This window comes from Hippocampus comes, unplaced genomic scaffold, assembly GCF_001891065.2.
Source record: "Hippocampus comes isolate QL1 unplaced genomic scaffold, H_comes_QL1_v1.1 scaffold322, whole genome shotgun sequence".
In the NCBI taxonomy this organism is placed as follows: domain Eukaryota; kingdom Metazoa; phylum Chordata; class Actinopteri; order Syngnathiformes; family Syngnathidae; genus Hippocampus; species Hippocampus comes.
The window spans coordinates 1,058,699-1,073,049 of NW_017805137.1; the positions used below are offsets into that span (position 1 = coordinate 1,058,699).

The 14,351-nt window shown below is 43.9% G+C and overlaps 1 protein-coding gene across 3 annotated transcripts; it reads right to left on the reverse strand.

Annotated features, from left to right (window-relative positions):
* Nucleotides 1–4: 4 nt before the first annotated feature.
* tbx5b (T-box transcription factor 5b) lies at nt 5–13,876 on the reverse strand. Of its 3 annotated transcripts, XM_019866935.1 has the most exons (10): nt 13,761–13,876; nt 13,564–13,661; nt 12,725–12,874; nt 12,483–12,577; nt 12,204–12,323; nt 10,949–11,096; nt 8,594–8,746; nt 6,924–7,015; nt 4,440–4,693; nt 5–1,753 (listed from the first exon to the last, which is right to left on the reverse strand). In XM_019866935.1, exons 3-10 carry the CDS (start codon nt 12,866–12,868, stop codon nt 1,182–1,184), a joined length of 1,578 nt encoding a protein of 525 aa, XP_019722494.1. In that variant the 5' UTR covers nt 12,869–12,874; nt 13,564–13,661; nt 13,761–13,876; the 3' UTR covers nt 5–1,181. The 3 variants fall into 3 exon arrangements, with proteins under 3 accessions (XP_019722494.1, XP_019722495.1, XP_019722493.1); XM_019866936.1 differs by having other exon boundaries at nt 4,440–4,666; nt 13,564–13,876; XM_019866934.1 differs by having other exon boundaries at nt 13,564–13,876.
* Nucleotides 13,877–14,351: the final 475 nt, after the last annotated feature.

Consider the following 14,351-nt stretch of genomic DNA (forward strand, 5'->3'; position numbering starts at 1 on the left):
AAGAAAATCTCAACTTTAGCTTCAATTTTGCACAGAGCCACAATTGTCATTTTACAGTCGGCACAGGCAGGAAGTAACACGATCCAGATGTGCAAGGAAATGGGTTCCCTCTAAAACTACAGTAAATGTGGGACTAACGAGGACCAATTGGAATGGCAAATAACAGATGATTACTAAACGTATAGTTACCTGAGTGGATCAAATATCACATTTACAGCACTGTATACGACCCTCACAAGTCAAAGGTCAATATTTGACGATGACTTATTCAAAACAGGAGAACGACTGCCCCCCTCCGAAAAAAAAAAAAAACACAACCAACAACTATGTTTTGGGTTGGAGTGGTCAGCTCAGGACAAGGGCGGCGCCAGATCTCCTTTGATGGCCCCTGGAGATGACTGGTCAGCTGGTGGGGGTGACAGAGGGGACAACAGCGACAGATCCGTGATGCTTGGATGTGCATTTACACAGAATGCGGTGGGAACAGTGTGCACAGGTTCCTCAGCCTGTAGCTTCATCTAAACAAACTGTTTATCTCCGTGGTGCAACGCCCGAGGCTACTACTGCTTGTCTCATTGCAAATGAGCTCATAGCGCTCTTGAGCTGAGCTGACACAGCCTTTACGCAGACGCGCGCACACACAAGCACTGTGTCGTGGGGACCGTGCGGGGAGCTGCGCTTTGCTCCACTGAAGAGATTTTAAGAAAAATTAAATAAAAAGGCTCGCCCTCGGGCTTCTGCCGTGAGATTATTTTGGTCCATGAATGTCTGACGAGTCACAATTTACATCCTTCACGATGACGCACAGCGGAGGGGGGAAAAAAAAAAAACAGCCTGTTCTGTTCAGGCTTTGGTCTTCAACGGGGCTCACAGTGCAAACATTTGGTTGACATCAGTCATTGGGTTACAGAAAGACAATAAAACACAACTTTGATGTTCTTTGTCCTGTTTTTGTTCAGCGCCTGGACTTTTCTTGAACGTGGACTTCCGAGCCCAGTTTTTAATGACGCAATGTTTAGAGCAACACGGGAGGGGGACGGGGTAGGGAGGGTGTGTGTGCGTGTGTGTGTGTGTGTGTGTGTGGGGGGGGGGGGGGGATGACCAACTCACACAGCACAAAATGACAGATCGGTGATATCATACTTTGCATCTTTTGGGAGAATCACAAACAATGACGTGCTTCAGGAGGCAGCGGTCCATTCAGGGACGCCACACCTGATGTGTGTGTGCGTCTCTAACGTGTGGTAGAGTGGGGGGGACAGGTTAGGGGTGAAGCGAGGATACTCTCTGTGGAGGTGGGGGCTGTTCTGCCTGCTTGCAATGTTTTCCGAGCTCTGCCTCTGGTAAGGGTCGTGAGTGACGGGTTCTCCCAGCGGCGGCGAGCTGTGGTGGGCTACGGCGCTGAGGCGGGAGCCCTGCGGACTCGAGCTGTAGGGGGGGTGCGGGTTATAAGGCGGGTAGGGCTCCACGGGGGTCATGGCGGAGGGCAGCGGGCAGTGGTACGACCAGGATGCACCGCCGCGGTCGTCAAGTCTGCTCTCCGAGCCCGCGAACATGCACGCCTGACGCTGACCCATGTCGGAGCTGTAGTGGGCGTCTGTGAGAGATAGGCCGGGGGTACTGGACAGGGCGGGCGCCGGGGGAGGCGCAAAGGGGGAGGCGTGATAGTAGGAGTCGCCCGGGCTTCGTGAGCTAGCGGGGAAGGCTCTCTTGAAAGGGTGCTGGCAGTTTCCAGGGGAGCGGTTCTCCTCCACTGCACAGAGAAAATGTTGTGACATTAAATCAGCGCAGAGAAAGTTGCTGCTACTTTAAAACGGTTTTATTGCTGAGCTGAGCACCAAAAGTGCACATAAAAGACAATTGCATTAGTTTTGCGGCTTGACATTTACTGAGGCACAAAAAAATAAAAGAGCGCATAATTCATGTTTGTCCCATGATCTTAATGGACTGCACGCATTATACTGTAGCTGGCACTGAGCTTATGTCAAGTATCCTAAGTCTACTTGGAGAATTTAAACACCATGAATCTTTGCCATGTTTGGACTATTTAGATATTCAGGGCTTGTGTATGGTTCCATTGTGCTTACATTTTGGGATCTCGAACTAAAGAATGAACGTGTACAAGAGAAACACGATTACTCTCAAGTCTTGAGAAACGTATGAAAGGAAATAAGTATGATATTTACAGGTAATTTCCGTATGAGTATACTGCCTTGACATTTTTATGACAAACCCAAAAACAGACAAAAAAAAAAGGTGCTTTGTTTGTTTTCATTCCATTGTCTGTGCTGGCAACTGGCAAGAATGTTATGCTTGTATTCTTTACTAGGAATTAGCACTGCATTGCGAGTGATTTTAACTACGGTAACTCCATTCTTTTATTTACATATTAAGATGACTTATACACGTGTATATTCTAAATTAATTTTGAGCAGTTTCAAGTGTTTGCCACCTCAGCGGTTACGCCTGCACAATCGAAAGTGATCCAGCACATTGTCTGTATCAACAGCGCTCTGTTTTGTTTGTCAGTGTCAACGAGGCATAAATTGAACAAAATATTCTTTATTGAGATGTGGTGAACTGTACTACATAATAGTGATATTTCAAAAAAAGAATGAATTCATATTGAGCATTGTTATCTTTGTAAAGGCAGATTGTCGTGACACTGCTCTGACATTGGCTTTCATTTGATGGTGGCTATTAGCAAGGCTAGTGAATGCATAGTGTCAGTTATAGAATATGCGAGGTGGAGGACCATAATTGAATTTTAGCTCTGAAAAGCAATGCAGCAAAAAAGACAGTGTGCCGCATATTTCAATGAATGCTACAATAAGCAAATCAACATGTGTACCTCCACATCAACATGTGTCCTGTAAAACTGGAGAGTCAAGTTCAGCAGCCCCGAATGTATTTCAGAGGGATTACGCTGTGCTCCTATGCAACAGTAATGAACCCTTCCATGATTCGATGGACTCGCTAAGCCACAGAATTTTAAATGCCGGTTTTTCATTCGTTTTTACAGTATACGGTGAACCTCCATGAAAATCCGCTAATAATTGACGCCCCCACCAAGAGGATTTTGTAATCGCATGTAGACACCACAACGGCGGGAAAAGCTCTTAAAACGGAGAGGATCACAAAGCATCAACATCATGCTTCTAGCATGAACACAATCATGAGCCCCGTGTTACATAAACAACTGTATACAATAGTTATATTATTTGTCACAAACAAACCACCTCCATATGATACTCGTCAATAAATTTCGCTCGCATGCTGGCCTAAATTAGACATTACCACAAACTTTTGTGACATCACACAAAAGCAAACAAATATGTGCACGAGCACTTCACACAAACAATACTAGGTCATTAAAGCCACCTTTTCATATTTACAGACAATAATACATGTTAAGATGTACAGGCAAATTGCAACAACGTGGACAACACCAGCCTTATTAGAAGCTGCATCAGCACAGACGCAATTTAGCAATAATTTCACTTTGAAAGTGAGTTTGGTGCATTCAAGGACCGCCACCAGAACAAGACATCTCCAACCTCTATCAATGAATGAATTAAACCGAACAACAACATCAAAATTCCACCAGAAGGCGACAAAATAATAACTATTGCTTTGGTCTGAGCACAAAAACAATAAACAGACAAGTCGTCTGCAAATAACAGAGGGTAAGTTCCCCCCAAAATTCCATGAGCATGCAAATTCGCAATCGTCCGAACATGACCTGACTTCATTGCAGTACCACATTTCACCACATGGGCAGCACTGAGGCCTACTGGAAGAGACGGCGAGACATGCGCTTATACACCCTTCGCTGTAAAACAGTGCCACGATTTGCCGTTTTATTGTTTGTTGTTCCGACAGGGCAGCATTTGATATATTCTTGTAATGCCCTTTTTGTAAATGTTGCTGCTCTGTGCGTGTTCAGTTCGCGGTTGTCTGAAAGTTTCAAATGATTGCATCCATGGTCTATGGCATTTTGCATTACACGTTTGCATTACACTCACAGCCTTTGGTGTTGAAATATTCAGTACGACGTTCATTCTCCTTTGTTTTATGTGTCATTTGTACAGTAAACGTCAACTAGGAGTAAAAAAAAAAAAAACGCTTCTGGCCAGCATGCTTTGCCTATTTGAGAAACAAGTAGGAGAGAGAGAACAGATGCTAAGAAATAATATGTTTAATAAGTTTTAATGTGTTTGAGAAATGTAAAGCAATTTAAAAAAAAATAAATGAATATTCTAAAAACTATGTTTGGTATTTTCACAAGGGCTGGAAATGTATCCCCCCCGCCCCCCCATGATAAATGGCGATTCACTGTATGTTAAAGATCAAGGCTCCAAAAGCAAGACTTGTAGCCGTATGACCCCGAAGATTTGACCCTGGTGACGTGACCTGATGAACAGTTTAGCCATTCGTACCTTTCCTCTTGGTGCATTGGTAAAGTTGAGTCTGTTGGACGTGTTGAGGATGAGACAAGGTGTAGTGAGCTGACGGACTCCCAAGCAGTGTCTGCGGGCTGCTGCTGCTGTTGTTCAGTCCGTTCTCACAGCTGTAGGGCGACGTGGCCGCTTCGGGTGAGCCTCTCACGACCCGGACCTCCCCGCCGAAGGGACTCTCGGTGGAGCACGCTCTCTGACGGCCCGTGCTGCGTGGGACCACAGGGTAGTCCTTACTGAATCAGAAAGAATCCAGCAAAAGGACACATTTGAATCCGGTTACGTTTGTCACTGCATTCAGGTATTTTCGCCTGGTCTTATCATTCGGGCTTCTGCCCCCCCCCCAATCCCCTGTCTCTCTCTTTCAAGTCTACTTAAGCGCTCTCCATCCTTTCAGCTCTGATCTCCCTCTGTAAACACAGCCCTCTCGGTGAACTCTGTGGTATGTAGGGGACAGCGGGCCACATCTCGCTGACTGGCGCTGTGATAGTGACACGCACAAGCAGACACATGCACGCACAAACAGCAAGGGCCGCTGTGAGATAATTTGCCGCTCTAAAAATAAACATCCAGCCATGTGTCACTTCGGATATCGGCTCATCTCCACAAACCAAAGCAGCACAATAGCACAAAGGGATGGGCGGTGGAGCGCTGCACCGCAATGCTCTGCACAGTGTAGCCCAACACCGCCCTCCCTCCACCCCTCCAAGTTCCTTTCAGTAACAGGCTCTCTCATTGGCCCACTGACATTCTCCAAACTGCAGACACAAGTGGAGTTCAGCTGCCATAGTGGAGATCAGCTCAGCACACAAGCGGTTGATGAGCGGTGACAGAGTGATTCGCGAGCAGGGGTGCGCTCTCATTGGTATGGCGCTGCTCCACTCTTGTGTGTTGTGTTGTGCTGCGTTGTTAATGCTGTATTCTGCGGACCAGCTGGAGGGTCAAGCTCATCCTTCAGGTGACAGCGGCTCACATCTTTTTTTTTTTTGCCACTTGGCTCAACCCAACACATGCACTCTCACAACATATGTACACCATCATAGTAGAGTGGGAAGAAGGAGGAGGAGAAAGAGGAGGAGGCGGATACAGTAGCTCTACATACAGCGGACCTCTGCTATTCGCGGGCAGAGGAACTGAGCTTGACTTCAAATAGTAAATTTCCACAAATCATTGAAGTGACTACAATTGGCTAAGAAAATAGGATCCCAAAACACTCCGACAGCATTTTACCAACATCTTTATGCTGTGTCACACGCCTTCGTCACATCTCGGCTGGATTACTGTAATGCTTTTTGGAATGAGCCAATCCTCCATCAAGTGTCTCCAGTTGATCCAAAATACTGCTGCCCGTGCCTTACTCGTATGAGGGAGCACATAACTCTGGCGTCCCTTCATGGGCTCCCTGTACATTTTAAAGTTTGTTTTAACATTTTATTTGTTTTCAAATCTTAAAATGGCCTCAGCCCGGCTTACCTCTCCGAGCTCGTCCACAGACGCTATTAGAGGTAGCGAGGACTAAGTGAAGGCTCAGAAAAGGCGTTCAAGCCTTTTTCAGTGTCGGTCCCTCGCTGCGGAATGACATCCCGCCCCATCTTTAAAACTCATCTTAAAACTTATTCTTTGGCTTTTGGCATGAGGCTTGGTTTTAGTTTGACTGTTTTTGTACTTTTTATTGTCTATTATTTTATTTATTATTATTATTATTTAATTGTCTGTTGCTGTACGATGTATTTTTGCTCCATGCAACTTTGTGTACAGTGGTGGCTCTTTTAAAGTGCTCCTTAAATACAGTTGAGTTGTGTTTTGTTTTATTGTACTTGCCCCGAGTTCAAGTGCACAAACGTCGTAGCTCTATTACATACTGCGGAAAGTATTTTGCCAAGAAAATGAAGAAAAAAAAAACCCCTATATTTTAGATTATTTTTGTGACATTACTGAAAATTGTAAATAGGCAATTTTCCCCCCCCCCAAAACAGCCAATAGACACCCACCCCTTTACCCCTCAAAAATTAGCAAATGCCAATCTGAGTATCTCCTGGGGTCCACTGTATTTTGAATTATCTGACACACACACCTAGACAAGAACACACAAGGTTGAACACATTTCAATAAGGGGTGTAGCCACTCATCCTTTTCACATGATTCATCAACATGATCTATTTTTGTTCTATTTGCTGCTTTTTTAGGTTTCTTCAAGGGTGTAAGATGAGCTCGCGGGACTACAGTTCAGATGGCATCATAGAATAAAGTCTGTGCATGTTTTGTTTTTCTGTGTCTTTTTGTGACTCTTATTCTGAAAGGAACATTCTCAACAAGTACTGTGAAGAAAAGATGGACCTGAAGAAGAATTTGGTCACAGGGAGGACAATTCACTGCCAAGTTTGAATACAGTGATTTGATTAGAGTGATTGACACATACACACAAGTGCTGGCACGCGCGCACACACACACACTAAGTGTACTCACCCTTGCAGTTTGGCCATGCGGTGCAGCTCGTTGTCGTCACTCCCTCTGAAGCCCTTTGCAAAGGGATTGTTCTCTATCTTTAACTGAGTAATCTGAGGACAAAACAAAGGATCTCTTTTATAGACGAGCGCTGACATTAAAGCACAGCACATCCACAGGACCATACATGCACATAGACGCGAGCGGGCCCTTTTAAACCTTCTCGCCACCGAATGAAAGTCAACGGTTTATTATTAGCAGGGGCCCCGTAGATGTTAAAAACAGCCCCGATGAAGCTTCGCACGGCCAAACATTCCTCAGCCGTTGAAGTTCTTGACGGAGAGGACGGTGTTCTCGCCAGCTGACACTGAATAAACTGTTTAGCCAAACAGTCGCCAGGTTTAAGCATTTTCAGGCCAAAGCTTTTAGAGGTTCGGCGCTTTGATGTGAGCTCTTCAAACTTTTCTCATGGAGGGGAAGCCTGCGTTTGGCGGCGGATAGTGTGAGAACGCAGGCGAGCTGCTCAGGTCTAGCAGCTGAGAACGCAGAGATAGCCACTATACGGTCAGCAGAGATCAAGTCAAACGCATTTTATGATAAACACACAGAGATTTTTTTTTAATAAACCAAATAAAATAATTACTACTGCTTGAATGCAAATAGCACGTTATAGTTACAATGTTTTTCCATAGTATTATATATATATATATATATATATATATATATATATATAAATAAATGTGTGGGTTTTAAAAAAATAAAATGTACATTATTGTTCAATGTATAGGAACATCTGCTCCTAATACACATTTATAAATCCAGGCTCTTGTACGTTTTTATAAATCTTTTTTCACATTTATTATGATTTTTTTCAAACATTTTGCTGCAGATTTTGTACAATTTAGGAAATGAAGCAAGTGCAAACAGGAGTGTATGGAATAATTAGGTAAAGGAGTATCGCTTTTAGAATTTTTTGGTATCAGATGTGACTCGCTCGTAGCGATCACAAGAAGGCCAAATGAGCCCAGGGGGCTTCAAGCCTGAGTGATGTGTGTTTTGAGTGTAAAATGCATGAGCCAAGATCAAGGGGGAAAAAAAAAAGCAGGTCATTAGAGCGTGACACACACACACACACAGACACACACACACACGCACACACACACACACACACACACACACGCACACATACACGTGTGTGCATGCACATGCACACACAAACATCTTTTTTTCACCAAAACAGAGTAATTTCATCAAAGCAATGATGATGCAAAATAACTTTTTGCACTGAAATAACAAACAAGAGAAAACGTTTGTGTGCTGGAGGCTAACTGTGATCTGTTGGAAACATTTGGCTGAGGACATTTTGGACCAAATTTTGTTTTAAGGTTGGAATTGAAGTTTAAATTTTGGGATTAGGAACCCTCTCATAATGGTTTAGGCTTGGACAAGATGCTCGGGTATTACGCAAACGAATGTCCTCATGGGACCATACCAGTACAAATGCTTTGTGTGCGTGTGTTGAACTAATTTGACATGCACACATAAGGCTTCTGGGGTCATTCTAGTGTTTTCAGCTCTGACAAATCTATAATGGGCCATCTCTACAAAGTACTAACATTAAAAAGTCAGCATTATTTTCGTCACTGATGCTCTCATCTTGACAAGGGATGTCCCCGTGGAGTAAAACTGACCTTATGGTTCTGGTAGGAGGTTACAGCAATGAAGGCCGTCTCAGAGAAGACATGAGTGCAGAAAGCCGTGTTCTTCGAGCCAAAGCCGTTGTTCTCGTCCGCCTTGACAATATGGACGCGGGGCTGGTATTTGTGCATGGAGTTCAGTATTATCTGCACAGGGGTGAGATTGGGAGGGTGAGGTTGAGTTTGCGTCACCAGTTGAGTTCCCATCAGCGGCAGATGGGAGTTGGCCAAAACGGCCCGGGTTCGGGTTATTAACACATTTCGAAGATGACATCAATTTGAACAAAGGAATTCACAGCGCAGTAGATCAAAGTGAGGGAAAACAAGATTTACAACTTCTTTTAACTTAGGCTTTATGAATCCCCTCTGTGAAAATTGGCGTATAAAATGCACGGCTTACTCATTGAGAAAATTGACTTGCATCATCATGATAGCTGAGGCTAGTATAGGTTGACTCACTCAGAACAAAATGAGGTTACCAAATATAATTAATAGACACAACTCTCATTTTGATGCCGCGACATCCTGCACTGCTTCTAACTACTACCACAATACTAAACATCTTGTTCAATGAACACCTTGCCGACAGTGTGAATCAAAACCGAGCATTATTATCTTTCTCATGGCAGAATATGATACACAGCTCGTGTAGTTGCCATGACAATTATTCTCAAAGCGTGACAGGGCTGCCAATGTTGGTACGCGAACTCCCTCTTGCGGTCCACTCAGGAATTACTGACCAAATTTGGTTCAGTTGTCTTTAACTTTCAAGTTAAACACATTTCATGAAGTGTTGAAGAACGGTTTGTTTAAAAACATTTATTTAGGTGCAATTTTTAATAATATTCATGTATAGTACTTTTTAATTTAAAGCTTTACAAATTACACATTTTTTTATTGTTTTATATATGACAATAGGCGGTTTGGAGAATTCATGAATATAATCAATGGTATTCAAGCAGATGGTGCGCACACTGTGCAAAACGTAACAGAGGCTGACAATATTATTAAATCTAATTTTTAGGAATCAAAATTTGTCATGAACATTTATAGGTATCATACGGCATTGTATTTCTTGTCTGCCCAGGTGGTATTTTGAGTACCACTTGGCAAATGATCTGCAATGTGGCTGGTGTAAGCACATCTGACCAGTCTAATTAATTTAATAGGACACATCGCTACACATCTTCTGCTTTTACAAGAAAAACAAAAGCTGTGGATTGACACTGTCGGAGAGGTAAATACTGTCTACTAAGATGATTACGTACAGTTTGTTTAAATGGTAGGCTGATGACCTTTGACATTTTTATGATTAAATTGGTGGTGATTAACGCTACAATTTTGATTGACACTATGGGAGAGGAATTGATTTAACAGTTTCTCTATTGTCGTAGTTTGCAGTGATGCAGAACGACACTAAAATGTATTTCTGACATTTTATGCGTCTTAAGATTGAACTCATTTCAACAAGTTATTCAAAAGATTGTGCGACCACTCTTTGCTTTCCCACAATTCTGAACAGCCGGACAGAATTGACCTTGCCCCCCCCCCCACCCCCATACAATGAAAACCACACACGATTTTCTCCACAGAATCGCTGGCCTTTTCGTGCACGTGCACTGGGGCCCATGCATGCGCGCCTTCATCCAGAGGGGCTCAATTTAATCGCAGTGACGTGTCCGCCGGTGACAGATTGAACTCATTTCAACAAGTTATTAAAAAGTTGGTGGGCCCACTTTTTGTTTCCCCAAATTTCTAAACACCGGGACAAATTTGCCTTTCCCCCCCCCCCACCCCCATACAATGAAAACCACACACGATTTTCTCCACAGAATCGCTGGCCTTTTCGTGCACGTGCACTGGGGCCCATGCATGCGCGCCTTCATCCAGAGGGGCTCAATTTAATCGCAGTGACGTGTCCGCCGGTGACATGCCTCAACTAATGGACTTCACAAGTCTTTGGGATCATTACTTAGGGGCCTGGAAATGTGATGTTTTGTGTTTGTTTCAAACAATACACGTTGACCTGCTGTTAGTGCTGCTGGTAGCCTAATTGGCGCTGCAGCGGGGTGCTCGGGAAGGGAACCAGTGTGCACTCATGTGGCCCCTGGCTGATTTGTGCTCTGTTATGATGGCTGCTGACTTCTATTCACGACAAAGCGAGGTTAGTGCAGCGACTGCGGCTTTAAAAACCAATGCAATGATTCTTCCAAAATTAAAAACACATCCTCAATGCAGGGCCAATGATTGATTGCGCCACTGGAGTACCATAAGAGCACTTTTGCCGTTTGAAATCAACCTCGCGTATTATTGTACTCTATAAAAATGCAATTAAGCAGCAAATCTCACGTGTCCAAATGGGTCCAAGTGGTTGTTGGTAAGTTTGAGCTTCTGGAAAGACACCAGCTGGCGGCTCCAGTGGGCCCCCGTGGCGGGAGAGTCCGGGTGGACGTAGAGTCTGCCTGGCATTGCTGGTTCGGCCTTACCCGTTACAGACCTACACACGTACAGTTTGATAAATATTGATGTAGCTACTATTGCACTATAGCGAGACATTGACATCCAGTGGGTCACAGTGGTAGGTCTGACCTAGTCGTGCACCGCTGTACTTGACGGCACAAAACTAGTTCATTAGACTCAGGCACCAATATTTTACATGCGCTCAAATAAGACAAGTACTTTGGCTCAATCTGACAATTTTAACACTTTCAACTTCTCTGTTCAACATGATGCAAGATGGACACAGTTTTGGGCACAAACGACGCCTGCATGTTTTGTAGGCGACTGGGTATGTTTATTTTGGTAGAGTAAAATATTATTTGGAAACACCTGCCCTTAATTAGTTTGTAAAAGTACACGTGTGCAAATGATAATTAATTGCACACGTCATTTGGCGCACGTGCGCTGCATTGCAGAAAAAAAAGAGAAACGACATGCCTCGTTCGGTCTTGAAAGTTGTTTCACCTTTAAACGGACGAACTAAAAGAAAATTAAACAAAACTAAATAATCAGGTCTGCTCCCGCATTTTTTTTTACGTTATTGAATTTGGGTTTGGTCGTTGTGCGCTTTGAGTCCTGCTAATGCAAAGCACCGCTGCGATACACCTTTCACGTTTCCCCTTTCAATTCATCATGCGCATGTAAAATTATATTTTACCTTACAATTACTGGATGCATTCTTGCATTTGAAGTATACCCACGCTCAATCGCATATTAGTGCGCGGTAACGGAGGTCCGAAGAGGTGGCGAGCCGAGCGGTGATGCATCAGTAGGACTCATCGGATTTCCCCCCTCAGTTGAATGGGAGACTTTAATCCGTTCCGTGTCGTCTGTCCGCCCGGTGAACCCTCCGCAGACTGATTTAACCGGCGGGTAGACGAAGGGAAGAGACTGGAAGTAGGCCAGCCCGGTCTCCAAAGAGGGCCTGGCTTTTAAGCATGCGATAAAGGCTCATCGATGGAGAGCAATTTAATATTTTCTGAATATTGGCGGCGATATCAGAATATCAAGCCATCCGCGCATTTGCAGAATAAAATCATGATATTTTATGGAACGCTCACGTCTCCTACATACGTTCGAAAGAATAAACAAAAATGAAACCCACCATTTGTTGTCTGCAAATTTATATCGGTGGTCATCCCCGGGCACAATGTCCATGAGGAGAATGTATTTGGTTTTGGGGTTGAGTCCTGTGACCTTCACTTTATAACTGGGGAACATCCGTCTAATGAAAACAAGGTGAAAAGCAAACATTAAGAATGTTTGCTCAATCAAATGTGGATCTTTTCGGTGTCATAAAACACGTTCACGCGTTGTTTTGCTGAAATGCATTTAAAAAGATGGTATTAAAAAAATGTTAATAATACATTAATTTTCTCCTTACCTTCCAGCCTTGGTGATGATCATTTCAGTTCCTACTTCATCAAATCTCGTCCAAAGCTCCCTGTCATGGAGAAACACTTTTATTCCCTCCATACCCTGCGGCAAAACACACACACACAAAAAAAACGCCAGTTAGATTTATTAATTGCATCATCGTCTTGTAAATTTCCGGATAATAGGCCAAACAGTGGCGATGTGAATACGACAAATACATGGTAAATAATCCAAAGGTTCTACACACACCAGCTGAGTGGAATTTGTCTGTGGTGAAGCAGGTGATTTTAAACTGTAACTGCTGAGATTGTCTTGTTTAGTCTCCTTGGGAGAATCCGTGCCGTTTGAGTCTGGACGCTCAGCGAGGCCGAACTGGTCGCCTCCGTTTGCCATGTCCCCCTACACACACACGCACACACACACACACACACACACACACACACACACACACACACACACACACACACACACACACACACACACACGATCAGTCCAACATGAATTTACTATTAAAGTCTGGAATTTTTTAAACGTATTTTTGCAGTGTCTTTTGAGACATACAACGATCAATTGTAAAATATAAACAAACCCATTGCACACGCATAGTGCATGTGATTTCTTATTCCGTGCAATGCATATTAATCCAATACAAATTAAAATCCAATCGCCGACACTGACTTCAAAATGCGAAGAAACCTACAGATGTTTTCACGCGCCTTGATTAGAATTCAAGTTTAAATCTCTATGAAGTTATGAGTTCGGGACACCTACAAGGCGTTCATGCAAAATAACACAATGATTTCCATTGTAACTGCATTTGTGAAATCTAATAAATGGCTTTCACTGTAAAGGAGATTAAACGTCCATTGTATTGTTTTGAAATTGGATTTTTGCCACTCAACATGCATGGAGTTTCCATTCCTGTCTATATTTAATTCATTGCTACATGTCAGATATGTTCCGGGCAACTGCAGAGATCACTGTACGTTAAAAATGCATGTTATAACATAGACATGGCATTTCGTGAGTGGCATCAAGCGTGTTCAGTACTGTATTTGGATTGTCCTCTCCCGGGGCGGTGCACTTACCTCAAGCAGTCCACCCTGCAACAATCATGATCATCATCGTTCTCCCTCCACGATCACCTCTCTTCGGCGGAGCTTGTTTTAATTTCCAAATTAAATATCTGAAACGACGTCCACGTGTTTCAGGGAGATGACGTCAAAAATTAATCCACAGCGCACAGATTTTGGAAGAACATCGGTTCTGGTTTGAGTGTCCTTACAGCTGCCGCTTTCCGTAGGCCAATCAGATCATTGCAGCTCTAATTTGTGGGACCTTTAGTGTCGCTCCTCTCCCGGTTGCCCTCACCGACTCGGTGCCAGCCCCGATCTGGACCCCGCTCATCACATCCTTCATAACAAATGGAGTCAAATCCGGCTCAAACACACAGCACCACCCCCTCGTGACAGTCCTGTGCTCCTATTGGCCAGAGCCGCGCATGGCATGGCCTCCCCCTCCCCCTCCCCTCCTTTGTTGTTGTTGTTTTTTTTTTTTTAAACACAATTATTACATACAATTAGTTAAACCAACGTTTCCAACACGGACGTGTAATTTATTTACACCCATATGTTTAAAAAGCGGCCCAATTGTCGTCTAGAGAAACATAACGCCAAATAATTCGGCAGTCTGTGACGTCATTCACAGCGTTGGTTGCGACGTCACACAACAATCATGTTTAATCTCGTCGTAGATTCACGGGGATAAGCACACTGACCAGGAGTATTGGACAACCTCATCACCCGGGGCAAACATGAAGGGGTCATCGGGAGGTTACGTCCGGCTTGCTGCTTTCTGCTTTTCTTCGGGATGACAC